This window comes from Vombatus ursinus, unplaced genomic scaffold (assembly GCF_900497805.2).
Source record: "Vombatus ursinus unplaced genomic scaffold, bare-nosed wombat genome assembly UNPS02014816.1, whole genome shotgun sequence".
Lineage (NCBI taxonomy): Eukaryota > Metazoa > Chordata > Mammalia > Diprotodontia > Vombatidae > Vombatus > Vombatus ursinus.
In genome coordinates, this window is record NW_020954594.1 from 22,407,464 (window position 1) to 22,434,564 (window position 27,101).

Sequence of the window (27,101 nt, forward strand, 5' to 3'; positions counted from 1 at the left end):
AGGCAACATGGTATAATGGACATTCTGTCTCCTGATTCTGAGATTCTATCTCCTGAAAGCCTTTTACATTGACTGTTCCATATCCCTGGAATGCTCTGCCTCCTTACCTCTGTCTACTGGCTTTCTTCAAGATTCAGGTCAAATACCATCTTCTGCAGAAAGATTTTCTTATTGCTAGCTCCTTCCCTCTGGTATCACTTCTCTCATCTCTCTCTCTCTCTCTGTCTCTCTCTCTGTATATTTATATATACACACATACATACACAGACTTATTTAAATGTACACATACATGTAATCTGTACCCACTCACACACACACATACATACAGTGTTCAAAAAATCTCAGTGCAGTTTTAAGCTATTAAAGCTTAAAATTATACTAAGACTTTTTGGGCATCTTGTGGAGTATGTATGTGGTTGTTTGCATGTTGTTTCCCCCATTATAACAGAAACTCCTTGAAGGCATGGGCAGTTTTTCCCCCTTTCTTTGTATCCCTAGTCTTTCCCATAGTGCCTCATAAAGTAAATGCTTCATAAATCTTTGTTGATTTATTGATTGAATCCTATGGTCTCCAAAACTTTAGTTTAATTTCTGGTTCTGCCACTTTATGAGCTGCTTATTTTTAGGCAAAACCCTTTTGGGGTTCCAGTTTCTTCATCAATAGAAGGAAACGCTGGACTAGGGAGAAGAGGGAGGGAATAAGCATTTATTAAGCACTTACTATGGTCCAGACACTTTGTTAAGCAGTTTACAAATACTATCTCATTTGATCCTCTTGACAACCACAAGGGCAGGGATCTCCTAAGTAGGGCTAAGGTTCCATGAGAAGTCATAGTATAACTCTCCAGGAACTGTGGTCTGACCACAAAGGTCCTGTGATCAACCAGTCAAGACAGTTCACATACACCCTTACTACCATAGTCAGTCTTTAGGCTTTTCTCTAAACCACTTCCCTTCTGAGAATAGTATCTGCCCTGAGGGCTTTTGTAACTTAAACTAACTGCTAACTCTAACAGCTGCATAGATGTCACTAGGAAAATTCCTCTGTTATCTCATACCAGCCATATAATTTTATGGCTGTGGGTGCCCCTCAGCAGGTGAGATCTGCATTTGAAGGCAGTGACTAGTAAGAGCCTCCCTCCCTTTTCATTTTGTTGTGGGGTGGGGGGGTGGGGGTGGGGGGGGAGGAGAAGTTACTCACTGGGAAGTAGACATTGATTGTGATCTTCATCAAAGATTACATTGCATTTTCTTTCCCCCCCCAAAAAAAAACCACACCTCTTCCAAATGAAAGCAGGAGGAGGCAGTAGGGGAAAGGACTAGAAAGAGGAAGAAGGCAATAAGTTATAAGCACCTACATGTATATATACACACACGTGTTGATAGACATATAAACAGATAGATAGATAGATAGATAGATAGATAGATAGATAGATAGATGATAGCTTCATTTGATATCATAACAACCACAAGGGTAGTGGTCTCCTAAGTAGGACCTAAGTCCCATGAGAACTCATAGTATGACTCCACAAGGACTGTGGTCTGACCTCATAGGTTCAGATGATACTTCTTTCTTTAGGCACCATTTGATCTTGTCCTGGCTCTGTATGATTTGATATTCTCCCACTAATTTCAATTTTATTCCTTCTGAACAGAGTTCAAAGACTATTACAGTTAAAAGTGAACTTAGAAACCATCCAAACATAGAACACTGACTTTTCAAATAGGAAGGAATGAATAAAAAAGCATTTATTAGGAAAAAAAACCTAGAAGTCATTTAATCCAGCATTTTAATTTCACAGATTTAAAAACTGAGTCCCAGAAAGGTTATAGTCCTTGCCCAAAGTCATATAAGCTTGTTAGTGGTAAAACTTGAAAGAGAACCCAGGTATCCTAACTTCTCAGATATCAAAGTATATAACAAAGCATCACTCACTAAACAATTTTCATACTGGTTAAAAATAGCAAAATTAATTAGTGTAACTAATTAGGTATACAACATATAGAAACACAAAGACCCCAGACACTGGAGTAAAGACTAACAAAACTGTTAAGGAAATTGGACAGCATTATGGGAGAAATTAAATTTAAGCCAACACTTTACTCCCTATACAGCTCAATATTCAATCCACTATTGCCCTTATACTCCATAGTGTCCACATGGTTGGAATAGCTGTCATCCTTTTGATTCCTAGTGTGATAATCTTGTCAGTCTATGTTTTTTTTTTGAGTAGCACTGAATTGAAGAGCTTTCTGTCTTCTAAATAGAAGGGAAGGGGTGATTTAATTACTACTACATTGCTGAAGGAATAATAGCTATACCCCAATGGAATAAGGAGTAGAAAGTAATTACAGAGCTTTGTACAAATTACAGACATCAGCTGACTGGGTGATGACAAAGGGACCCTAGACTATCAAGGGTCAAAGCTGTAACAATCTCTTGGAGACATAGATGTCTCCAAGAATCCTGTCTTAGAATTAATGCTCAAGACCTAGAGCTCTAACCTTCTAAGTTAAGGTTAATTCTTCCAGTCAATTCTTCATTATTTGCAGATAAGTAATCACTCTCTCTTCCTGCTCACCTGTGTCTCAGGTTTCCAAAAGTACAATTAAGCCAACAGGAGGACAGGATGTACCAAAAAGGGGGTCAGGATATGAGACAAAGGGTCAGGAAGAAGGGGGATGCATATATGAATTTAAATGTACCTCTGACTACATTCTGAAGCCCAATGATCATTATTAGGAATAGCTGATATTTTATATTATCTATTTCTCTCCAATTTCATTCATAGACAGATAAGTATTTGGTCACAATCTACATTTCCAATTAGAGGTATAGCTCTCAGATTACAGAGTCATTGAGATATTAATCAAATGATTAAATAATGTTGAATTCATTGAATCAACTACTCACTAGCTAGCTATTGATTTCCTACTATATGCTCCATACTAAGGGATGATCTTTGTCCCAAAGAGGTTTTCAATCTAGTTGAAAATACTTAAAAATAGCATGGGAGATAGAAAACTAAAATTTACATCCATCATTTGGAAAGTCCCTATTAAGGCAACATTAGAAGGAATTAATACATGTTGTAAGCTTTGCCTGGCAATAGCAAGACAGAAGGTGGTATCTGGCCTTCCCATTACTCTGATAATAATATTAAGAGCATTTAGTCTCTCTTTAACCAGTCCCAAGAGATGAACCATGGAGAAAAAAGCTGCATTTCTTTCCTCACTCAGGACGTTGGCACTGAGTATTGGCTGAATCAAGTTCTCAGTGTTTGTACTTCTTAACATTTGCTGCAGGTCTTCATTTTTCAGTTCTTATTAATCTTCTATCCTTTGTTCTAGCACTTCTCTCATCTCTTTTTCCCCCATTTTGGGACCATTTTGCTGGTTTACATTCAGTGTGTCAGACACTGCTTGTTCAAAGATTTATGCCCAGTGTTCTGAGTTCCACAGATGACAGACCTGACAGAAATCTTTTAAAAATAATATTGGTTTGTGACTCTGAAGTGAGGATAGGGTGTGATGACCCAGATGGATGACAGAATTCATTTCTAAACTGAATCAATCAAAACAGCTGATAATTTCCAACAAATAACAAACTATGGAAGAGACTGGGGAGTAATTGATTATGACTGTAGAAGTTTTTCAGGGGAAAAACAGTCACCATATAAGTTAGAAAAAGGATGGGAGAAGATATAAAGAAAACCTACTGTTGTTATAGGCTAGGGACCAAAAACCTAGGAAGAAAAGCCCCCCCCAAACTCCCCCCAAAAGGCTTGATTACAAAAGCAAAGGTTTTAAGGAAGAGAAACTAAGTGACTGTCCTTACCATCAGCTGGACTCCCCTGGGAGATCGGTACTGGGGCAGCCAAGAACAGTGGATAGAGTACTGGTCTTAGAGTAAGAAGACCAGGATTTAAATCCTAACTGAGGCGATTGGCTAGGTCACTAATTAAGTTGCTTAATTTTTCTGAACCTTCATCCACATCTATAAAATGGAGATAATAACTTCCTCTTGTTCCCTTTCAGAATTGCTTAGAAGATGGTACTTTTTTTGGGGGGGGGGAGGCTAGGCAATGGGGTTAAGTGACCTGCCCAGGGTCACACAGCTAGTAAGTGTTATGTGTCTGAGGGCAGATTTGAACTCAGGTCCTCCTGAATCCAGGGCCAGTGCTGTATCCACTGCGCCACCTAGCTGCCCCATAGAAGGTAGTACTTCTACTAGTTAACGTTGTTTAGTCATGTTTTATTCTTTGTGACCTCATTTGGGGTTTTCTTGGCAGAGAGACTGGAGAGGTTTTCCATTTCCTTCTCCAGATCCTTTTACAGATGAGGAACTGAGGCAAGCAGAGTGAAGTGACTTTGCCAGGGTTACATAGCTAGTAAGTGTCTGAGGCTGGATTTGAACACAGGAAGATAAGTCTTCCTGACTCCAGGTCAAGCTCTCTATTCACTGTACCACGTAGCTGCCCAGTTAAGATTAGATGGTTCCATAACTGAGGGCAAATAATTTGTCTGACTGTATAAAATATAAACCTCTTTCTAACATTGAATCTAGAGGTGAGTTTAATAAACAGATTCAGTTTGGTGGAATTCCTCAACAAAACTGATTTCCAAGTACTAATAAGAGATATTCAAGGCCAAGAAAAATGTGATGAAAACTGAATTCAACCCTTAGTGAAAGAATGAATGCCCAACTATTAACTTCTTCCAATGTGAAAAGTACTGTGCTAACAGAAAAGTAAGGCAGCCTTTGCTCCCGAGGAGCTCACATTTTAATAGAGGAAGACAAAACAAAGGGAGGTTCGAGCTGCATGTCAGAAGGACAGGTCCTGAGCTCCTTAGGATTCAGCAGAAAAGCAGAGAGAAATGAATTGTTTTTAATGTTCTTTCCATTGATAAAACAATATTGGTTTCGAGTGTTGAGCCACTTGATGATGCCAACAACTTTAGTGTTGAGGACTTTCTACTCCTTCGATAGCCATGGCTGCTGAGGAGATGGGGCAGCAGCACTTGTAGAAACCTTCACCAGGTTGAATCTCCACAGTGGTAGTTTCACTGACAATGGTCAGGGAGCTATGGCTGGGAGCAACGATGATAGTCTGAAGGCAGCTACTACTACAGCAAGGACTCTTGGGTTCAGGGTCCTGTACTATCTCCAGTCTTAAAATAGATCATAGGGGCAGCTATGGTGACACTGTGGTTAGAGGACTGGTCTTGGAATCAGGAAGACATATCCTTATGAGTTCAAATCCAGCCTTAGACATTTACTAGCTGTGTGACCTTGGGCAAGTCATTTAATCCTTGTTGGCCTCAGGTCCTCATCTATAAAATGAGGTGGAGAAGGAAATGGCAAACCACTCCAGTCTCTTTGCCAAGAAAACTCCAAAATGTGGTGACATAGTCAGACACAACTGAAATGAATGAACAATAATAGGGAACAAAGGCTGAAAATTTATAACAACATAGATTTAGAGTCAGAAGCGATCCTAGCAGTTCAACATCCTCATTTGACAGGTGAGGCCTAAAAGGATTAAATAATTTGCCCAGGGTCATTACACTAAAAACAGTCCAAACCAGGGTTCTAACCCTAGGCCCATTTGACTCTGTGTTCTATCTGCTACATCATAATGCCTCAATTCATATTTCATTCTCTTTATATAAAGTATTAAGAAACAACTTAGAGTTTTTGGAACCATACTAATGCCTCCATCCTGTGGTGAAGACATTCAGGTACTTTTCCTCCTTTTTCCCCTTTCCCTCAGGACTTCAAATTTTCCTCAGTGAATGAGGAAGAAACACTATGGCTTTCATATCTCCTTTTCTCCCTGACTACCTCCTTCTCTCATCTGCCCCTTAATTAACCTGAACTTAGTTAATATGCTTGGGGCCTCTGAAAAGAACTTGAACATGAAGGTAAATGAGTTTCAAGTAAGGTGGAAAGCTAGAAAGAGAAGTTAAAAATCAAATCTTCAGTTCTTTAAGTCCCCAGGCTCTCAGGCTGTGAAAAGGATTAGCAAGGCTTGAAAAGTTGGAGGTACACAAGTCTGTGCAGGCTTGAGATGATTTTCATTACAGTGCCAAGATTTTAAATATCTAATTGAGTTTCAAGAAATTGGAGTTAATTTTTAAAATTACTCATAGAATTTTTTTAATTAGGGGCATCTTTCCCAGTTCTTGTCTCTGTAAAGGAAGACTTTGGGGAGCAATGGGGAGATATTGATTGCTACAGGTTCGATATACTGAAGCAGTGGTTTAAATCATTCCCCAATGGCCTGACAAAGTTAATCCACTAACCTAGGTGTACAATGTCACTCCATAACCAGTTTTGAGAAAAATCTGACTCAGACTTAAAAACAAACCAAAACAACAAGAAAAAAGGCCAGCACACTATTCTAATTTAGTATTATTCTTTCTAACCAAACAAATAAAAAAGAAACTATTCAACATATGAATTATAAAGCTGATGCTACACACTCCTATGTTCTCTTTTCAAGGATCAATGGATCGAAGAAAGACTTGTTGAATATCAAGTATCATATGGCCATCACAAACTTAGTGTCTTCTTCTCTATCAATCGATCAATAACATTTATTAAATATGCCAGGCACTGTGCTAAGCTCTAGAGCCTAAACACCCTTACTAGACAGCCAATCATGCTCTGCCTAAATATCTTCTCTCCAGGCTATCCCACATCTTTCAATCACTTCTTTACATCCCCATCCATACACTGTGCTGGGATCTTTTCTCAAGCAAATTTTATTACTATTTTTAGTACAACATAAATTTCTTTCTTCATACTTCCCCCTTCCCTCCTCCCAGAGAACTATCTTTATAAACAGAGTTCATAATTTGGGGTCCATGAGCCTCTAAAGAGTTCATGGATAGAAGCAGGGGTCCATGAATTTGTATGGGAAAAATTAAATCTTTATTTCAATATAATTGGTTTCTGCTGTAACCCTATGTATTTAATTATATTCATATAAAATATTATTTTGAGAATGGTTTCATTAGACTGCCAAAGGATCCATTACAAAAAAAGGATTAAAAGCCTCTGTCTTTTAACAAAGGTTTTTTTGTTTTTGCTTTTTTTAAGGGAAAAGAAGAGAACCTCGGTACAATGATCAATACATTGAAAAACAATCTGTGAACCTATGCAATCCCCACACATGGATCTCCCATTCTGCAAAGGGATAGGGAAAATATCTCCTTCCATCTCTTCATTGGGGCCAATCTTCTTGTTTATACTATTGCAACATTCATTGTTTATTGTTTGATGGCTATTATTCTTAGTGATTTTGTATTGATTATGTGTATTATTTTCTTGACACTGCTTGTTTTACTTTGCAGCAAGTCCAAGCCTCTCTTATAGCACAATCCCATTATGTTCACGAACCACATTTTGTTTTCCATGCTCCATATCACAGGATCTTAAATTTTAGAACTAGTATCTTAGAAGTCATCTCATACCTATACTCCTTTCCCCAGAATCTTCATTTTACAGATAAGGAAACAGGTTGAGAAAGGCTAAGTATCATCTTACCAAAGATAATGTAGGTAGTGAATGGTTGAGGCAGGATTTGAACCCAGGTCAGCTTAACTTCAATTTATCGCTCTTTCCATGGCACATTGCTGCCTCACCTGGATACCTTCCTTTCTATATGCTCTATTTTAACAATGTCTTTTCTAAAATATGGCTTCCAAAACTGATCTCCATGTTCTAGAGCTAGACTGACCTGGGCAGAATACACCAATACTATCATCTCCTTTTTTTTTTTTATTTTTTGGACACTAAGTCTTTCTTAATTCAGGCAGGGTTGCATTAGCCTTTTTCGATGCCATATTATATTGTTGATATGGTAATGATTGAACTTTTACTCCACTAAATGTCACAGATCTTTTTTTCATGAAACTAATATCTACTCATACCATTTTTTTGTGGGAGGTGTTGTTTGTTCTCTTTTTAAAAGTACATGATAAAACTTTACATTTATGACAATTAGATTTATGAATTGATAATTAATTTATGGAGTTATGAAATGAGGCAGGCATGTCTGGTTCTTTGGGTACTCACTGTGACAGACCACAATGGCGGCAGAAAGTGAGTCTTCAATAACAGTTTATTAAGACACACGGGGTACTGGGACAAATGGCACAAAAAATACAGAATTTGGGCACAAAATGGGGGCGTTATACAGGCAGATATATGGGGACAAAGATAGAGTGGTGGAGGAAACAGATAGTGTGGGGAATAGGGTGAAGAGGGCGAGAGGCACAGAAAGTAACTCACATAACAATGGATTAGAGTTGAGTGCACTCAGTAGCATAGACCCAGATGGAGATGATAGAAGATTGCTCAGGGGGCAGGAATTCGAAGTCTCATTTTTATAGGGTTATTGTGGGGAACAGCCTAACTCTTATCCATGCCACCTTAGGGTTAGTTCATTAATATACCCAAATCATCTCAAAGTTGACAGTAAAGAAAATTAGATGAACATATGGACGTCTTCTGAAAGTGATCAGCAACATTTAGTGTTCTGATGGTCTTACTGTGGATGTCTAGAACTTATCTGAGATTTACCTACCATAGAACCAAAAGGCCCTAATAGCAAGGCCTTGATGCCTTTCTCTCATTTGGCACATATTCCTAGGATTTGAATTTTGGTTAATATAAGATACAGTTTGCAAATTATGCTCCTTTGATCTTTGGGACATTCTGTCATGACTTCCAGGTTCCCCTTTGCAATCTTATTTTCTGCTATTGTAACTTTATACTGAGTACTTATAAACTTACTAGACTAGACTAGACTAGAAGGAGGGGAGGGTGGTCAGGCAGACCAGAAGAAGATAGAATTTTAACAAAATTCATATGTTTATATTTGACCCATTGTTCTGGTCTGTTCAGATCTTGGGTCCTGACTCTCTTATTCAGTGTGTTAATTATCTATCCTAGTTTGTGCCTTTGGAATATTTCATAAATGTAATTTATGCCTTCATACAAGTCACTGATAAAATGTTAAATAGGACAGAGACAGGAGCAGATCTCTTAGGTACTCTACTACAAACTTCCATTCCATTTGGTATGGTTAGTCAATGACCACTCTTTAGGTCAGCTCAATCAACCATCTAGCCATGTCTCCATTTTTCCATAAGGGTATTCTGAGAGATTGTGAAATGTTTTGCTGAAATCAAGGTATTAATACATCAATTCACAAGGCTACTGTGAATATCAAATAAGGTCATGTGTTTGTGTGTGTGTGTGTGTATTTATACACATACAGATTGGATATGTTCTTTGATGACTATCAAGCACTATATTTTGGTATTTTAATAGTTATTTTATTTTACTAATCTGCAAAATGAAATTATGTATGTATATGTGTATATATACATTATACTTAATACATATATGATATGTGAATATATGCAATTTGGAAAAAAAAAAACTTCCAAAGAAAAACACATATTTCCACTACCTACCTCACAAGGTTGTTGTGAGGAAAACACTTTACAAACAAACATTAAAGCTCTAAACCAATATGAGTTATTTTTGAACATTATTAACTAGTTTCATGTTCTTATGCAAGTTGCTTCATGCCTCCAGTTTCAATTTCTTTATTTGTAAAATAAGAAGATTGAACAAGATAATCTTTGAGTTACACTTTACTTCTAACATTTTCTGATTTCTGTGAAATATTATTTCTCTGACAGATAAAGAAACACTTACAAATAATAATTTAATCTTAATGCCCAACAAAGCCATTAATATTTTTTATAACTTCTGTATAGCCATTGAAGGTTTGTATGCTTTTAATGCCCTACTCACTTTTTTTTAGGCAATTGGGGTTAAGTGTCTTGCCCAGGGTCAAACAGCTATTAAGTTTCAAGTATTTGGTCTGAGGCCAGATTATGAACTCAGGTCCTCCTGACCTGAGGGCTGGTGCTCTATCCACTGTATCACCTAGCTGCCCCCACTTTTTCTAATTTTTGTAAAGTAAGTCACAAGGACAACACTGAGGTAGGAAAGAATAATGATTCCTAATTATTGGAACTCCTCAATGGAAACAATAATCAGAAGAAAAGAGCTAAGAGGTTAGAATGAGATTTACTCAATGTATTCTCTTCTTACCTTGTTGGCATGAAGTTGGACAGTGAGTCCATTCACTGAAAGGTGTCACAACACAGTCTCTTTTGCATGGGAGGAGACAAGGACGCACTGTTTCAGGTCGGGTGGAATCTGGGCATCTGTGGATATTAAAAGAACAAATTAATGACTACTAAAGGAAATAGTTAACATAGGACAGAATTATCTAGTGCAGAGATGTCAAATACACTGCTCACAGGAGAATGAGGCCCACAATATTCCTGAGTATGGCTTGAACAAAAATAAAATGTAATTGAGAAATGCTTAACAAAATAATTAAATTAAGTAAATTAAATTAACAAATCAACAAAATAATTAAATTAAAATGCAATGAAACAGATAAAATTTGTATGTATTGTTCTAAGTCAATTAGCAGCCCTTGGGGCTCCTTATGTATGGCTTAGTATATCTCATTTCTATTTGAGTTTGACATCACTGATCTAATCCAATATTTTTGTTTTATAGACAAAGAAACTAAGAACTAAAGAGATTACATGAGATGGTCTAGGTCATACAAATTGGCATCATGTTAAAAGTTAAATTAAAAATTATTTTAAAAATAGAAAAGTAAAAGTTAAATTTAAAATGATTTAAAAATAGAAAAGTATCAAACAAGCCTCTGAGCACTATAACTAAATATCTCAATAAATTCCAAAGTAAGAAATTAACAAAGAAATTTAAGAAAAAAGGGAAAAAATATTTACCCAAGGATTGTAATGTTGATAACCAAAAAAAGCCTGATCAACAAAGATATACATACAGTCCAAGCTATACAATATAGGTTTTGTTTATGTACAAGTATGTGTATAGAATGGTTAATAGTATGTGTGAAAAAAATATGAAGAGTATTCCAAAACAAGTGTTCTAGAGAAAATGAATATGCATTTGTACAAAAGTGTCTAAAAGAGCAGGTTACTGCATACATTGCTATACAGTATAAATTTTCAGGCTAATTGTCTCTAGATCAATGGCATTTATTCCCCCAAGGAAAACTTCATCAGGTTGTCTAAGTTTATTAATAAGATTAATGGTTTTCTATTTTGATAGGCTTAGAAACAAAATGGCTGAGAATTACTTGAAAAATCTGAATGCATTTGAAATGGAAGTGAAAATATATATTCGAGACTACTTAAAGAACTGGTAGGTATTATTTCAGAGTAACTATGACTAGAGGTCACATGGTGGGAAAATGGATAGTGCCAGTGCATTGCATTTTGTTAAAAATGAACCATAACAACCCATTCATCAGAGTAAACTCCAAAATTGAAAGGGAACTCAGAGGTCACATCCTCCAATTTGTGTCTAAGTAGGAAGCCTTGTCATTTCTATTCAATTTGATTTAACAGACATTTAACAAGTACCTATTATGTGGCAAGGCACCTTTCTAGGCAATAGGAATAGAAAGGCTGAAACAAAATGGTCCTTGTCCTCAGGGAGCTTACAGTCCGATAGAAAGGAACAACATAAAATCAAAATTAATCAAACAACTAAAAGAAGCATTTATTAAAACTGTGCAAGGTACTAGGGATACAACAAAATCAAAGTATCTCCCCTCAATGAATCCCTATCTATAGAGGTTGGGGAAAATTGCCTATAAACAAATGAATGCACGGTAATTTTTTTGGGGGGGGAAGAATATGAGCAAATGGTAGGAATCAAGAAAGTTGGAGCAGAGTTGTGTAGGAAAAATAGGGATTCTAAACCCACCCATTTTCTGAACTTCCATGTTTTTATTAATGGCATCATCTTTCTAGCACTCAGTGGAGTCATTCTTAACTCCTCATTGTTCCTCACTCCACACATTCAATCAGTTGCCAGGTTGTGCTCATTTTACCTCTACAACGTCTCTTGCATCTAATTATCTGGCTATCACCCTAGTTCAATTCCTCATTACCTCTCATCTGAACTTTTGTAACAACCTAATTGACCTTATCTGCCTCCAATCTCTTTTTCTCTCCAATCCATTCCCAACACAGTAGTCAAAGTGATATTCCTAAAGCACAGCTGTGTCCATATCATGACCTTCTCAATAAATTTCAATATGGCCACTAGATGGGGCAGTGAATAGAATGTCTTGCCTAGAGTTGAGAAGATTCATCCCCTGGGTTCAAATTTGACCCCAGATATGTACTAGCTGTATGACCTGGGCAAGTTATGTCACCTATTTGCCTCAGTTTTCTTATCTATAAAAGGACCTGGAGAAAGAAATAGCAAACCACTCCAGTATCTTTGCCAAGAAAACCCCAAATGTGGTCATGAGAGTCAGAAATGATTGAAAAACAACTGAAAACTGATAGTATATAGTATTTCCCTAATGTATTTTAAAATAAAATACTGGATCAGTGCTTCACCACCTGAAAACACTTGAATAACAACAACAACAACAAATGATGAGCAAAAGGCCCTAATACAGCTATAAATAGCTGGAACCATACAAACCTAATTCAACAACAATAATATTATCATCACTATTTGAAAACTTTTAACAATCTATATAATTATGTGTTCTCTTGTTAATATTAATTAAAGGGACATGATGAAATGTAGTATAATGTAATATCATTCTACTACATTGGTTTGTAATTTTATTATTTCATGAGTGACTCTCCAATTAGACTATAAGTTCTTTGTGAACACAACGCTTCTTTTTTATATTAATATGTCTCCACAGTGCCCAGTACACTTAATGACTACTTATTAACTAGTCATAGTTAATATTTTCCTTTTGTTATTATAGTTAATGATTTTCCCCTTTTGTTATTAACTACAGTTGTAGTTAACCCCCCTTTTTTTTTTAAATCACTGCCTACTAAGTAGATCAATGTAATAAATGTAATATTGGAAAGATCAGCATTTTCATGAGAATAATAATACTATTTAATCACCAAAAGTGACAAGCTCCAAGGAAATAAAATTAAGGGTTAGCAGAAGGGCAATGCATATAGGGCCTAAGTGGGCTTCACTATGTTGATTTGTACTCTGGAAGCGGTCTACAAGATATTGTTCAGGAAATGTATGATCGGAAAGGGAAAGGAGCCAGTCACGTTGTGAGAGTTGGGGATGACAGATGGACAGTCTAAGCACTATACTGGTAACCACATAACATGTGGTTACCTAGAAGAGGGCCTCATGTGTATTGAGTAGCTGCTTTATGGGAAATGTATAAGGAATGGAAAAGAATCTCATGGCATGAGAAGGCTTGGATAAGTTCTGATCTGTTCCACTGAAATCAGTACTCACATTACTAAGATCATAGGTATAACAAAATACAGAAGTACAATATTTAAGCTTTGGAAATTAAAATGCCTTTTGTACTCTATTGAAGGGAGCAGGAATGACAGAAAACATTCATTTAATAGTCTGAAGTCTAGTAACAAGTAGACAGGGAACATTTCTCCCTCTTTATCCAAGCATGCAACTGAAAATGAAAGAAACATGGTTTGTGTCATGCGCATTTCTCCATTTGTAAATTGTATGGTCCACAAATGCTTCATCATGACAGCAATGGGATAAGGAAAGTTCTACAAGTATCCAGGTTTTGATAGCTGCCTCCAGCATACTTCAATCTGACTCTCCTGTCATTGATTAATTGGCATACAAAAGTGAATCCGTCACCTTCTCTGCCAAAATCTGTCATTACTATTAACTTTTCTGTTGGTGGTATCATGGTTTCAAGGCTAAAAATCTCAAAGTAAACTTTGATATTTCCTTCCTGCCTTTTTCCTTCTCCCCTTCTCTGTCCTTTCTCCTGCTACTTCCAATAATCTGCCTATTGTTCCTACTGCCCCAAAGTCTCTCACATCTGCCATGACTTTTTTTCCTCAATACTGTTGTCCCTACCCTAGTTCAGTCAGTAAATAAAGTGTGCCAATTGCTGGGGATACAAATATGAAAAAAGAAAGACAGCCCCAGCCTTCCAGAAGTTTACAGTCCAGTGGGGGAAGACAATACCTAAAAGGAAGCAGAAAAAAGAAAGGGTGGAGGGAAGGCACCCAGTGCAGGGGCAGGATCAAGTCCAGTCAAAAAGAGTACAGCTGGTGAGCAATGAAGAGCAAAGAGGGCCTGGGAGCCCTCTTTAAATTGATGCTTTGGGAGGAATCCTTTTCCTTACTTTCCAAACCTCCTGTCAGAGGAGCAGAGGGCACTGAGGGTACTGCTGAGGTGGGAGTATCAAGGTTGATGCAGTCTTTCAAAATGATGAGCATCCAGATGATGGAATATCCTGAGGGCAAGATGGATTCCTGTCCAAAGGAATGCAGTTGGTGGGAAAAAGGTCTTATCTTGTCAATTGTCCACTCAAAACCTTTCAGTAACTCTTTAGGAGCATTATCAGCTCTCCACAATATGGATCCATATGCCCTTTCTATCTTGATTTTATTCTCCTTTCTTTCACTACGCTCCAGGCAATCTCGAGTCAATTCATCCCTGCCCAAATAGATTTCCTTATTTCTAGAACTTTCATCATGTCATTTTCTATGCTTAAAATGCATGACCCTTTTCTGTCTACTAACATCTAACAACTGAAATTCTATCAATTATTCAAGGCTCATCTGAAATACTTAACTCAAAACACATTATAGAAAAGTCTGCCTTAAAGTCAGTCAAAAATATTGATTAAGTGCCTACTTTGTGCCAGACACCATGATAAGATTCAGAATACAAGAAGAGACAAAAAAACAGTCTCTGCCCTTTGGGAACTCACAACCTAATAGAAGAGACAACAAGTAAACAGTCATGTACGAACAAGCTGTATTTTGGATAAATAAGGAATAATTAATAGTAGGAAGGTACTTGAATAAGAGGTAAGAAATGCTTCCTATAGAAAAATGAGAATTTAAGTGGGTAGAGATGAGGAGGAAGAAGATTGTAAGCATGGAGGACAGCAAGAGAAAATGCCCAGAACCAAGAGAGGAAGTATCTTATTCATGAAACAGCAAAGAAGACAGTGACATTGGATCAAAGAGTACATGGTGAGGAATACAGGATAAGAAGAGTAGAAAGGTAGGCGGGGCTGGGTTATGGAGGGATTTGAACACAAAACAGAGGATTTTATATTTGATCATTTAAGAGATGTTACAAAGGTGAATTCAACAGGTCTTTGCAACAGATTGGATATGTGAGAGAAGAGATGTTAAGGAGTCAAGGATGGCACTTAGGTTCAGAACCTTAGGGATTGGGAGGATGGTGTTACCCTCGGTAATAGGGAACTTATGAAGGGGAATGGGTTTAATGAGAAATATAATGAATTATGTTTTTTGACATGTTGCATTAAGATATGTACTATACATCCTATTTGAAATGTCTTAAAATCAGTTGGAAATGTGAGATTGGAGGTCAGCAGAGAATTTAGGGCAGGAGAGGTGGATTTGGGAATCATTATCATAGAGATTGTAAACAAAACCATGAGGCATTCTATGATCACCAAGTGAAGTAGTATAGAGGGAAAGAGAAGAGGGCCCTGGACAGAAGAACCCTTTGGGACATTACAATTAAAGGGTAAGATCTGGAGGAGAAGTTAGCAAAGAAGACCAAGAAAAAGTGCTCAGATAGGTGGGAGGAATATCAGGAGAGAGTAGTGCTCCAAAAACCTCGAGAAGAGAGTATCCAGGACAAGAGGGTGAGCAACAGTGCTAAAAGCTTCAAAGAAGTTAAAGAGAATGAAGACTGAGAAAAGGCCATTGGATGTGGCAGTTATGAGATCATTAGTAACTTTGGAGAGAATGATAGAGTGCTTAGGACATATCCAGTGCTTAATGTATTTTGAATGAAGTGATAGATGAATAAATGAGTAGTGTTGAGCATAACTGAAGCCTGAAAATAAAGATCTTCTTGGGAATGGTTATGTAATTTCTCCATCGTCTTCAAAATTAAGTTGACTACCCAGTGCACAGAAAAATATAAGGATTCAATCCTTTACTTTTTTTTTAATAAATCTATTTGCAACCCCTGACTCTTGCTACGATTACATACTGTACACTTTAATTCACACCAGGGCTCAGGATTAGTGATCCACTAAGTAGATGAAAATGATTTCACTCTGATAAATCTTACTTCTAGACTGGCACTGAAAATATCTACATCCATATCCCCTTACTGGACATGTGATTTAATTCTTTTTGACTGCTGTGCTGAATTAAGCCAACTAAATGTCATAAAACCTGCCATTTAAAAGTTAATAACTATAAAATTTGCAAAATACTTTACATATATTATCTCATCTAAGCCTTACAACAACTTTTATTTTAGGTATTATCTTCATTTTACTTATAAGAAGAATGGGGGTAAGTATCTTCCCTAGGGTCATGCAGTTAGGAAGTGTCAGAGGCAGAATTTGAACCCAGGTTCTTCTGTCTCTGAGCACAGCACTATATTCACTATAGCCCACTGTTTCTCTCAGTTTGGTAGCTGATTCAGACAGATTCAAGATTCAGACAGGAAATAGTTTATTTCTATGGAAAGTACATTCATCATGATATGCTAGACAACTTTAACCTACCAGCTTTTAAAAAACACTTAAATATATCACTTCAATTGTTACTTATTTCTGTATTTCATAAAAGACTATTTGTTTTGTGTTAAATGCAAAAAATGCCTTATCAGAAACTGTGGCAAAAACTGAGGTTTCATATTTTAGGTTTTTTTTAAAAACTACTATTGGTAGGGGGTGGGGCAGGGGAACTATTGAACAGTGAAACAACAATGACAAATAAAAACAACCCAAACAAACAAAAAACCAAAAATATCCCAACAGGATCTCCCTTTTGGTTTAGCTGGGCCTTATTCAGTTTCCATTTTCTGATATGATCAGTTCCATTACTCACACAATACTAACATTCGCACCTATGCAATTAAATCAAAATTCCAAAACACCAACACAAGGAAACAAGATTATGGGAATCTGAAACTTGGTATTGTGTTTTGAGACAACAGAAATATTTTTAGCTCATCTCTTCCACTGAAACTTAGTCTCCTCTTTTATTCCAACCTGTAAGCTCCACTTGTATCACAATATTCCCTTCAATTCTCTCCATTTCCTCTTTGTTTCTCCTCATTCTATACAAGTGGAGGGAAGGAGAGAGGTCCTTTTCCCACTGCCAAGCCTCTGAGAGACAGTAATAAAATTGCTATTTTGAAAATGGTCCTACAAATGTTACATACTATAACTGATAATCGTATAGTGTACCACTGGACACCAGACATTATTTTCTTAGCTCAATTAATCTCATTAACCTCAAGAATTTTAATTAACTTTACTGAAGTCAACACAGTCTACTTAGATTTAACAAGATTGTTTGGAGACATACAGTAAGAATTAAAACTAGATTGTTAAGTCTCCAGTCTCATTAACAGTGCAAAAAGTAATTAGCAACGTCTTGATTTTTTGGTGGGAGTGGATTTGGGGAAAACATCTGTGCAATTCATTTTCCTGTGTTAGTCACTAAATTAGAAAATGAGGTTATACACAGTAATAATACATTATAACCTTACTCATATTAATAATAAAAACTGATAGGAATAAGGACACAAATTGTGATTTCACAGCTGTATGGAACTCCTGGGTGAGAAAGCTCACTCTACCAATGCAGCTCACACCTACTCTACAATTTAGGGTCTTTGAGAATTGACTGTGGTACTGGGAAGTTAGGTGACTTGCCAGGGGTCACATAATCAGTATACCTCAGAGACAGGACTTGAACCCAGGTCTTTTATGGCTTTTGAACGGGCATTCTATTCAATTATTCCATACTGCTTCTCATTTAAACTGAATACATATTCATTTGGGAAACATTTTCAAATTGTGTGAGGTAAATTTTTGTGTCACAAATTCAGGAAAGTCATAAAAATATTGATGTGGAAATATATGTTCATATAATTTTGAACTTAAAATTGTAAACTTTAAATTAAAAAAAATTGGATAGAAAAGTACTGGGCAGTCCATTTTGTTTTTTTGTGGTTCATTTTTCTTCTTCAAATACACGTTTTGAAACCATGAGGATAATTTAGCCTGTGGGTGTAAGCATCACTCAACGTAGTTTCGTAAAGAAAGTAACTAAGAGATTATATTCAAATCAAATTGTATTTTTCCCTATAGATTATTGGCAGTGAAACATTTTATATAAGTAGAAAAGATCAGACATCAGTAATCTAAATTTCTCTGTCACTATGAAGAATTACAGTTTGCAGCATTTTATTATGGAATATTCCTACACCAAGCTTTTTTATTTTTATCTGTACATTATATTTATGCTTCATGAATGTTTTTTTTCTTAGCAACTGAAAAATTAGGTCATAATGATGAACATTATCAAAGCTGCAGTTCCTCTCTTATGAAAAGTAGTACATATATTTGCAGACTGCTTTTTTTATGAACCCTTGTAATGTTTTACCAGAGCTCCATGTATTCAATTATCATCTATACATAGATAATACTATAATTTACTTTTCTACTCTTTGGCTTACCTGCCAAAGTAGCCTGAATATGGATCTTAGGATCATAGATTCAGAGCTTGAAGGGACTGTAGCAGCAAATGAGTTCAATCTCCTTTTTCAGATAAGGAAACTGAGGGACAAAGGGGTTAAATGATTTGCCCAGGGTCACAGAACTTCTAAGTGAGATTTAAACCCAAAGCCAAGACTCTATCCACTATTTCACACTACCTTTCCAGTATATCTAATCACCTCAAGTAAGTAAAAGAAATTGCTATCCACCTTGTCATTCCTCTATATCCTAAGTCTTTTGGTGAGGATGGGGAAGGGAGTAAGTAAGCTCCCCTCAACCAGTGGACTTGCAAAACAATGTTGACCTTGACAAGTGGGTTTTTTTGTTGCAAATAGGAAAGCAGTAATGGAGAATGAACTTCAGTCAACCCAGTTACAACATTTATCTTCTAAAGGTCTTTGACAGTAGCCAAGGATAACTCCCTTTAGAGATGTGGTTCTAACACTAAAGGGATAGACACTTGCAATTGATATAAATGAAGAGAAAATATTTATGGAGCCTGGGGAAGATGTAACATCAGGGAAAGGATATCAATTGCAGATGGACTTCCAGCCATATACCAACTATGCAGAGTTTGGGGGAGAGAGGCAGTCAGGCATCCTGAGGTTCCAGAATGCATCAGTGCAATCCTAAAAGTCACTCAATACTTGAATGAAAATCCTTTCTTCTACTGCCATTTGGGAAGTGAGACAAGAACTATTGGATTAGAGTCTGATGAGGACCAAAGTAAGGACAAAAAGGACAAAAACAAAATAAAAAAATGTCACTGAATGGCTATTTCCAACTAAACAGACTATATGTTTGAGAGTACTGAACCACGGGGCAGGTACCTGAGTCAGCTGCCCTTTGAAGACATTTCATTTAACACTCCTCCAAATAAAGTCTTGAACTTGGTTGGTTTGTCCCTTCAGTATATTTACACCTGGGCCATAAAATTCACAAAAGCCTTCCACAGAGATAGAGAGTGGTGATCTTCAACCCATGTGTGTGCTATGCCCACTTTCTTTAATATAACCAATCATAATCTTTCACTCCTGTGATGCTGGTCAATTATATGATTTTTGTTCCATTCTTTGTTCTAGGTTTATACAAATGAATTGCATATTAAATTTGGGGTCTTTGGCCAGAGGCAGTGCCATTGACCCATCCTTTTTAAATAGGTTTGGCAGCCTATTAATAAACTATTATCTTGCTTGAAGAATTGCCACAGTTTGCCTTTTTGTTAAATTTAACATGCAACAACATCTGTTTAATGAGAAGGTAAAATTCAGCAATCTCTGAGGGTACTTCCAGCTCTAAATATAATATCCTATAAGCTTTTCCTGAGTGATAAGATTTATCCTATGCCCCTTGAGAATCAGGGTAACTTCTAGACCTTGAAGAGGTACTCAATAAAATAGAAGCTTCTTGACGGCAGAGACTGTGTTCTTTTTCCATTTATATTCTGAGAGAGTGCCTTACATAGTAAGATATAAATTTTAGGTGACAATAAATATTTGCTGAGGTCTTGTTGCATCAAAAATATGATATTCCTCTTTCATATATCAGCCTTTACCTTCAAACTACTATATCATTTAAGAGACTAGCTGAACTGTAAGACATCACAGAGATACTCAACAGTCATAGAGGTTCCTGATGAACTTGACAATGTTATTAAATAGTCAAATTACAGTCATCTCTTTTAGGATATTGATAAGTTATTATTCCTTGCTATACCCAAATTTCCTGGGGAATATTAAAGAGTAAATAAAATATTATGTTAGCAAAACATTTAGGAATTTAATGAATGCCTATTGATATTAATGTTGAAACATATAACATAGGCTAGAAGAAATTAATGTGTTAATGATACCTTTTAATCATGGCCTGCCCCATGTGACTTTTCATACAGAAAACCTTGCGGCTCTGAATGCCCACGCCACAGGTGGCTTCTCCACTCCAGGTACTGGTTGCATTAAGGGCTGTTACGAGGGCATCTTCAGAGCAGGGACCCCAAGGCGATGTCTCCCAATAGAAATGTGTACAAGAATGATCATTGCACAAACGATATTCTTGTAGGGCCTGAAGAGGAGGACATGATTTTCCACCTGTACAAGGCAAAAGGAAGAAAGAATAATTGAATTCCCATACATACATACATACATATATATATATATATATATTTTAATCTGTGGGAGCAGGGTAGCCTTGGGAATAAAGTCTCATTGGGTAAAGCAAGGACAGGGTCTTTGAATTTGTGCAACTTAAGTTATTTTAGGGCAATGTTTCCTTTCTTACTAGAAATAAATTAATAAAAATGAGTTTTTTATCTCTCATAGAAGCTAGTAGCATTATAAATTGAAGGCTACAAGGGATGTTAGAGGTTAACTTGTCATTCCTCAGTTTTTTAGATGAAAAAACTGAGGACTAGATAAGTAAAGGGGTTTATGGAAAGCACACAGGTCATAGGTCACAGGCAGGGCTAAAATTCAAGCCTAAGTCCTCTTATTCCAAATCTAACACTCTGGGTACAAGGTGGCACAGTAGCTTTAAGGGCCTGGAGTTAGGAACACGTGACTTCATATCTGACCTCAGACACTTACTAGCTATGTGATCCTGGGCAAATCATTTTAACCTCTGTCTAAGTTTCTTCATCTACACATAATAATAGCACCTACCTCCCAGGGTTGTTATGAGAATCAAATGAGATAATATTTATAAATTACCTATCACACAGTAGACCTCTAATAAATAGTTATTTCCTCTGATTCCCTCTTTTACTGTACCATACTGCTTTACTCATAGGACCAATTTAATATGTAAATAATCAACCATAATGGGATGAACACAAGGAACACGCTACAAGGTAATAATGGGAAAAACTTTTTACTTCATTCAACTTGACTTGGGTTCAGTTTCCAGCTCTGCCGCCTGTGTGACTGTGGGCAAGTTCACTTAATCAAAAACATAAAGCCTCAGTTTTCTAATCTGTAAAATGATAGCGAAAGAACTAGATATAGTCCAAGTTACCTTCCAGCTTGGATACTTTGATCTTATGAACCTTAAACATACCTCCCCAGTATACATGGAGAGTGATTAAAGGTAATAACAAAGGTCACTGCAATTGCAAACAGTTAGAATGTGGCCAAATGAAAATTAAATGAATTTAAGGAATCAATTGTTTCCCTTCCTCAAAGATAAAAAGAAAAAGAAAAAAAAAGAAAAAATAATCTCTTTGCCCAGATATTTTAAAGTTCCCCGGGTCCACCTGAGCCCTAAAACTTCAATTTCAAAGTCCAAAAATGTCCGCTAGAAATTTGCCTTCAAGTGCCCAATCTTCAACCACAAAATAATACCTGACAATGCACTATCCACTGGCAAAGAGACCAGAGAGATGTGCATTCTTACACTCCCAGGCAACTTAGACAATACAATTTCATTGCTGGCTTTTCTTTTGCCTTTTTTTTTTATATCCATGTAAAAAGTGGTATTTATCTAACGGTATTGATCTCCTCCTCCTGTTACACACTATAATGTTTTATTCAGTGGACTGAAAGCTCAGGAAGATTTGTGACCTTTGCTTGTTATTCTCGTTATTTTTTCCCCATTAAATACTACAACTTTCCCCCCCTCCAGAAATACAAAATACAAGTACAAGGAGAAAACAAATGCACTTTAAGAACACTCAATCTTCATTTATCCTGACCCCAGAACTATTTCTCAGGATCAAAGAACAGATCCCTGTTTAAAAAGGAGTTTCTCACAGCAAGTGGTCAAACTGCCCTGCTGTTTCCAACTAAGCCAGGGGCAGGGATGGCAGAGAAGCACATGAAAGAAGGAAATAGAATTTATCTGGGGATGAAATGCACGGCTATAAATAATAGGAACATCGGGTCCTGGGCAGGAAGAAGCCCCTCAAGCCCTATATCAGATTGAACTTGTGTGAAGGACACACTGTGCTCCTTTAATTTGTTAAAACAATACATATTTTTGCATTTTAACTTTTTCAACATCATTTTTATAGCCATCATCTAATTTTTGCTTCACAATGTGACTTTAAAATAAATAACTGGGATAAAACTGTTCAACATTATTTTACAGATAACAAAACTGAGGCCTGAGGATTAGTTAATGTATGCAAGGTCACATAGCTTATGATCATATCACAGTTCCATTAAAATGTTTTGCCTCTTGGGCACAGTGGCTAACCTTTATCTCCCCTAAAAAGAAAATACAATTAAAAGTACCTGACATTTATATAGCACTTTAATTTTGCATAGTACTTAACATGTCATATGGTCCTCATAGAAACCTTGTTAGGTTGGTGGTATATCAACCCCATTTTACAGATGAGGAAACTGATGCTTCTCAAGGCAAGTGAACACTTTGGATCAAATAGTTAGCAAGTGCCTGAGGCATGGTGCAGATGGCGGCCTTATTAAATCCCAGCTCCGCAATAGTATTCTTCCCTACAGATGATCCAGTTAAAACAGGTGGCAAGCCTTTAAGAGCTATGGCTAGATGCACATCAATTAAATCTGCAAACAAATTTTCACCTTGATTTTGATGATTTTCTGTATTCCCTCTTACTCAGACTAGAATATGAAAACAAAACAAAACATCACTCTATTAAGATATAATGCTAAATTTTAAAGGCATAGATAACTATTGACATCGAATGCATTGCTCAACCAATTTTTTTTTCTTCTTAATGAACACTTAATCCTCTTTTGAAATCCCTACCATCACTTACCATCTCCTGCCAATGCTTGTATAGTTCTGGTCCTTGTCTGCTTCCCCTCTGTGTTTTTATTAGAGCAGGGCTGGGAACAGGCTGACCACTCTGCCCACTCACTAACCACACAGTCCATTCGGCAGGGTATTTCACAAGTCATCCGTTCTGGAGGAGGAGGCGCCAGACAGAGATTGCCCGATATTTCTTCTCCTGCAAACAACCAGACCAAGAAAAGTCACCTAAGGGACAAGCAGAGATAAGATCATAGACAAGGGGTCTTTCTTCCTTAAGTTTGCCCTGTTCAACTCAAACAATATTTATCCCACAGTACCAAAGCCTGTGAGATGCAAGAAACAATATATTCAACACTGTTCAAGCGCTTGTGTTATGAAAATGAGACATGAAAAAAAATGTGACATGAAATCATTTAATATTTAGAAACCAGTAGACAACAATACAATCTTCATTGCTTTTCCATTTCAGAGGTAAAGCCAATTTCTTCCCAGAATGTTTTGAATGTGGCATAGTAAGTTATGGACAAACCTATCTGGGATGGGCTATTACATCTACAACATATATTTCCCAGAAGAACAAGAAACCATGGCTGGTCACCAGTCTGAAAAGCACGATTTCTGCTCATCCTGCATTTCTGGCTCCAATTGTAGAATTTCCAGAGACATTTCTCTGCAGAGAATTTTCTTTTCATATTGTGGCCACCCTGAATAAGATTCTCACATAGATCGATGCTTATATCATGTTTTTTATTTTTACATTCTGAATTTGCAACGATATGAAAATATGGAAATGAAACTATGATTAAAGTTATATAGCATTTAAAATGAACTTGTCAAAATCATATGAATGTAGCAATGAACTTTCTACTTCAGCTTTAAACAACTCAGTGCTCTGTGTGTACTACTCAAACAAAAAATAGCCACACCACTACTACTACTTATTCATTCCAAAGTATGAGAGAAACGTATTCAAAATATTAAGAAAGAACATCTGAGTCCTTTATCAGTCCAGTGACATAATGCAAAATAATAATTCACAAATCCAGTGGTATCACGTCATCTTCCGAGGTCCTTCAGTGACAATAAGATGCTTGTGGAAATTTGAAATCCACATATCTTTTTTAAGGATAACTGAAACTAGCATGGGTATATTTTATAAACCATCACTAGAGAAAGAAAAGCAGATTGATCTAACAGGGTTTCTTAGTCTGGTGTCCATGAACTTTAAAAAATGATAATTGTATTTCAATATAATTGTACTTATTTTTAATCTTATGCATTTTGTTTATTAAAAAAAGATTTAAAATGCCCAGATATAAAGATAGAGAGATAAATAGATGATGGTAGGATGAATAGATTGATTAGTGGTTCTTAACCTTGTGTCTATGAACTTTTAAAATATTTGGTAATTATACCTCAATATAATTGGTTTTATTTGGAATCTAATGTATTTTATTTTATGCATTTTAAAACATTATCCTGGAAAAGGATCCAGAGGCTTCATCAGACTACCTTGACACACAGAAAAAGTTAAGAAGCTCTGTTTAGAGAGACAGACGAAAGAGAGATAATAAATGATGATAGATAGATGATAGATGATAGATAGATGATAGATAAGTTGATGATAAATGATGATGATTATAAAGATAGATAGATAAGAAAAATAGATATACAAACACCTGCTTGTGGAACACTGGATCATGATGTTAGCTATTAGAATGAAAGGACTAAATTCCATGTGATTCATTAATAGATTGAAGTCAAGTACTTCCCATCATCTACTGAAACTATAAACTAGGTTCACAGTGTCCTCATGAGAGTACATAGTAGGAACATGAAGAATGACCATCTAATATAACTTGAGACCAAGGAAAGAAATATACAACAACCATCACAGAAAAACAGCTTTTCCATTCTGACTACACTGATGGGAATGTTCTCTGTCACAGGCATTCTCAAACACATAAAAAAATAACTGGGGAGATAGATATGTCTCTTTTTTCTTTCTTTTTTTGAGGAAGTAAATAAAATAAGTCGACAGCTAGTGAGACTGTCTTAAGTAGATGATACTGCGGTGGTAATATCTGCATTCATATTTCTAAATGAGGCCAGGCTCATTGCCCTTGAGGTACAAATAAAACTTTTCAAGCATATTATGAGAAGTAATAGAGATTCTAGCAGATAATCAAGCCACAAGACCATTTTCAAAGCATTTTTTTCCTCCTCACTATATTCTTGGGAAATGTTTCTATTATATTCAGACATAGAATTCACAAAGAAAAAGAAAAACAAACATGCAGACCTGCAGATAGTGCTATGCCACCCACAACCAAGGTGGCCTAGGAAAATTATTCATTTATGTTTAGTTATGTGGGACTGAGAACATTCATTAGTTAGAATGAACCAGGAGTCAACTCATTAGTTCTAGTCCCAGCTGTTGCACTAACCAGCAGTGTGACCTTAGACAAGTGATTTTTATGCTTGATAAGAACATTACCCAACTATTTCTTTTAAGTCATTATGTTAGAGAACGAAGGTACAAGGATGAAATAAGATTCAGACTTTTCCCTCAAAAAAGTTTATGATGTATCTCACACCTGAACTCCCTCTTCAGCCTTCTCCTCAACTAAAGATTTTTCCTGGAGGATGGGTGCTCTTTTCCCTAATCTCATCAACTTTCCAGCTCACCTCTACATATTGTTTTCTTCTATTAGAATATAAGCTCCTTGAGAGGAGGGAGTGCCTTGTTTGATCATATTTGTATCCTCAGTAGTTAGCACTGTGCCTGGCAGAGAGTTAGTATTTAATAATGCTCTATTTGTGTCATGTTGATTTTCATATCCCTCACTGTGGCTGACACATAATAAGGAACTCAAATATTTCTTGAATTGCATTTAACATCTCGAGATTTCAGTGTGTATATTTCTAAAACTAAAGCTTTGAATCATGTAATGCCTAAGGTTTATTTTAGTTCTGGCAGTCTATATTATATAATTGGGGAGATTTGGCATGGAACAGAGCTGTAACTATGGTGGGGGCCTACATCTACTAGGTGTCCTTTCTCACCTTTCTAGCTCTGTCTCAATCAGGTTTCTTTCCTCCAGTGGCCTCATTTCTTACCGAGGAAGAAGCTTTGCAATGTCCCAAGGTCTACACTCTAGGTCTACACTCCAGGTGAGTCCCACTGCCACCTGCTCTAGGGGAAATTATTGATAGTTATGGTTCTAGAATATGGAATATGTTTCAGTGAGAATGTTGAAACCGGCTGTCATAATAATCTGCTTCCAACCAAAATCTGTATAAGCCACTGGTCATACTCTAATAACATTCCTCATTTGTATCCATGACTTACACATATCACTACCTATATTACCAATTAAACAAGAGTCAACTCAAGTTTGCTTTGGCAACTCAGATATCAGATATTGTTATTCTTGGTATTAAATTATGTAACCAAAACTTGTAAAGATCACCTCATTAAGTGAGAAGGTAACCTCTCCAATGGTAAAGGAAACAATTATATTGATAAAATGGTTATGAATATTTAAAGTATTATGACTGGATAAATGATGGAACTCTTGGGCTGCTACTATGTGTGAGGAACTATGGAAAATTCAAAGACACACTTCCTAGTCTCATGAAACTCAAATCTAGGTCTAGAAACAATATATAAATAGAGAGAGAGAGAGAGAGAGAGAGAGAGAGAGAGAGAGAGAGAGA

General features: G+C 36.5%; 1 protein-coding gene across 1 annotated transcript in view; it reads right to left on the reverse strand.

Moving 5' to 3' along the window:
• The window catches only part of THSD7B (thrombospondin type 1 domain containing 7B), a 901,933-nt gene that overhangs the window by 457,738 nt on the left and 417,094 nt on the right, over nt 1-27,101 (reverse strand). The window contains exons 7-9 of the mRNA XM_027835643.1: nt 23,386-23,577; nt 20,506-20,740; nt 10,139-10,254 (exon numbers count right to left, since the gene is read on the reverse strand). Coding sequence (XP_027691444.1) covers nt 10,139-10,254; nt 20,506-20,740; nt 23,386-23,577 — 543 coding nt within the window. The remainder of the gene's footprint in view (nt 1-10,138; nt 10,255-20,505; nt 20,741-23,385; nt 23,578-27,101) is intronic.